The 2,374-nt window shown below is 54.9% G+C and overlaps 1 protein-coding gene across 1 annotated transcript in view; it reads left to right on the top strand.

Annotated features, from left to right (window-relative positions):
- The window catches only part of VOLCADRAFT_108130 (uncharacterized protein), a gene marked incomplete at its 3' end in the record, with an annotated part of 20,818 nt that overhangs the window by 9,890 nt on the left and 8,554 nt on the right, over positions 1 to 2,374 (top strand). The window contains exons 13-14 of the mRNA XM_002958423.1: positions 710 to 836; positions 1,589 to 1,633. Of these exons, the coding sequence (XP_002958469.1) occupies positions 710 to 836; positions 1,589 to 1,633 (172 nt within the window). The remainder of the gene's footprint in view (positions 1 to 709; positions 837 to 1,588; positions 1,634 to 2,374) is intronic.

Below are 2,374 nucleotides of genomic sequence, written 5' to 3'. Positions count from 1 at the left end.
GGCGGCGGTGGCGGCGCCGGCGGCGCCACCTCCGCCGGCCACGCCTCCGCCGCCGTCGCGGCGGTGGCGGCGGCGCACCTGAGCGCCAGCACTCAAGGCGCGCCCAGCATGCGCACAGGCAGCTGCGCTAGCGAGCTGCCGAGCTTTGCCGGGATGGGGAGTCATGGCGCCATGTCAACAGTGATGTTAGATTCCCGCGATGCCGACGGAAACGGCGTTGGTGTTGGTGTTGGGGGGGCCGGCGGCGGCTGTGCTGGCTTTGCAGCGACGGCTATGATGACGGTTCACGGCGTAGATGATACTTGGGGTTTGCGGGGCATGATGGGTGCGCTTGTGGAGAGCATCATGACGACGTTGCGTGCGAGTGCGTCGGAGCTGGGCGACGAGGCTGTGAATGGGTGCGTGTTGCGTGTGGGGGGGTGGGGGGGTGGGGGGTGGGGGGGAGACTCCGATTTACATCCACCATGTACATCGGGGGCTGAGGGGGGCCGGTGGGCGGAAATGGAGACTTGGAAAATGGTAGGTGTACGGGTGCAAATGTGGACGTACGGGCGTACGGCAATGCGCAAAATTGGGTGTTCGGGGGCCTGAGAAGCTGCTCGCGGAGGATGGCGGGGGCATTGGCGCCAGTGGCGGGTTACTACAGGCCGAGGAGCACAGCCCACAGATTGAGGGTTGGTTTGCCACCCAATTTCCCCGTCCGTTGCAGGACCGAGCTGGGCGGTCCTCGCGCGGTGGAGGGTCTGGAGGAGCTGCACCTTGCCGAGGTCTTGGGGCACGGTGCCAGCGGTGTGGTGCTAAGCGGAATGCTAGGCACGGTGCCTGTGGCGGTCAAGGTACGAGGGGGGGATCAACTCTCTCTCTTTCTTGTGGTGGATCAACTCCCTCCAGCAGCTTGCGGCTTTGTGTGTGTGTGTGTGGTTGTGGTTGTGGTTGTGGTTGTGGTTGTGGTTGTGGTTGTGGTTGTGGTTGTGGTTGTTACAGTGGGCTCCAGACTCACGAAGAGTAGAGCCAGCTGGCCAGCTAACCGTGCACTGCACTAGAGACTAATATACAAATTAGACAATCACCCAGATGAGACAACGCAAGTCAATTAGACAGCCAAAACCGCGACTAAAGGGAAGGCTCAGGACTCATACGTCCTCCAATTAAGATAATATCTTTGTGGACATACCGCCATTTGATTTATTCGTTTCCTCCCTATCGCGATCATGGTCATGATAATTATTACAATAGTAAAAATAATAGTGATATATAATATATATAATATAATGTTATATAATTATATTATATATATTTAATAATTTATATAATAATTATGTATAATATAATAACATATTATAATGTTATATAATAATATAATATTACACTATGTTATATCATACTATGTTATATTACATAATCTAATGTCATATTATATTATACTATACTATACTAAATATGTTATATTATACTCATCACCATCGTATGACTTCCCAACCTTGTCTCAATCCGCCCACCTTGTTCTCCCGTCCTCCCATCTCCCATTAACCCTCTCCAAACATCGCCCCCCACCACCTTGCCACCCCCCGCTACCCCCCACCAACAGCTAATGGAAATGCTCGACGCCGATTACGACGCTATCTCCACGGAGGTCGGCCTGGCCCTGGCACAGAGACATTCCCACCAACATGAACATCATCAGCACCCAACCCACCATCACCACCACAACTACCTTGCCCCCGGGGCTGGGGGCAGCCGAGGCAGTGGTGGCATCTTACCTGGCTGCGGGGCGGCGGGCGCCTGCTCCTCTGAAGAGACGCTGGTGAAGTCCTTGGCTTCCATGGCCACCGGCCGCGCCAGCAAAAAGTGCCTGATGGCGGCGGCGCAGCCGGGCGGCGGCGGCGGGGGCAACAATATCAATAATAACAATTACAGCAACAACAACAGTAATAATGACAACAATAATAATATCGTAAATAACAATAACAACTACGATAACAATATCGCACAAGGAAGGGAGAATGCGGAGAAGAAGGAAAGGGAGCAGCAGCAGAAGCATCCGGCTGTTGGGGATTGTCCGCGTGGGGATGGGGGTGGGGTTGGAGGGGGGGAAAGGGGTCGTCTTCAAACCGAGTCGGAGCAGTTGAGGGCGCGTCGTACCATGTTGCGGAATGCGACGGAGCTGGCGGTTATGAGGATGGTTAGCCACGTCTGCATTGTACAGGTAGGCGTGCGGATATGAGTATGTGTAGGGAGAGGGTGGGGTGCAGGGGGGGGAGGCCGTGGCGAAGAAAGCACTGTACAGCAGGGGTGAAGTCAGAGCAGCAGGGCAGCTGTGTTTTTTTGTGTAGGTCCCCCTCCCCCTCCCCCTCTCCCCCTCTCCCCCTCTCCC

Source organism: Volvox carteri (assembly GCF_000143455.1).
Source record: "Volvox carteri f. nagariensis unplaced genomic scaffold VOLCAscaffold_94, whole genome shotgun sequence".
Classification (NCBI taxonomy): Eukaryota; Viridiplantae; Chlorophyta; class Chlorophyceae; order Chlamydomonadales; family Volvocaceae; genus Volvox; species Volvox carteri.
This window is presented reverse-complemented; position numbering and strand designations above follow the sequence as displayed.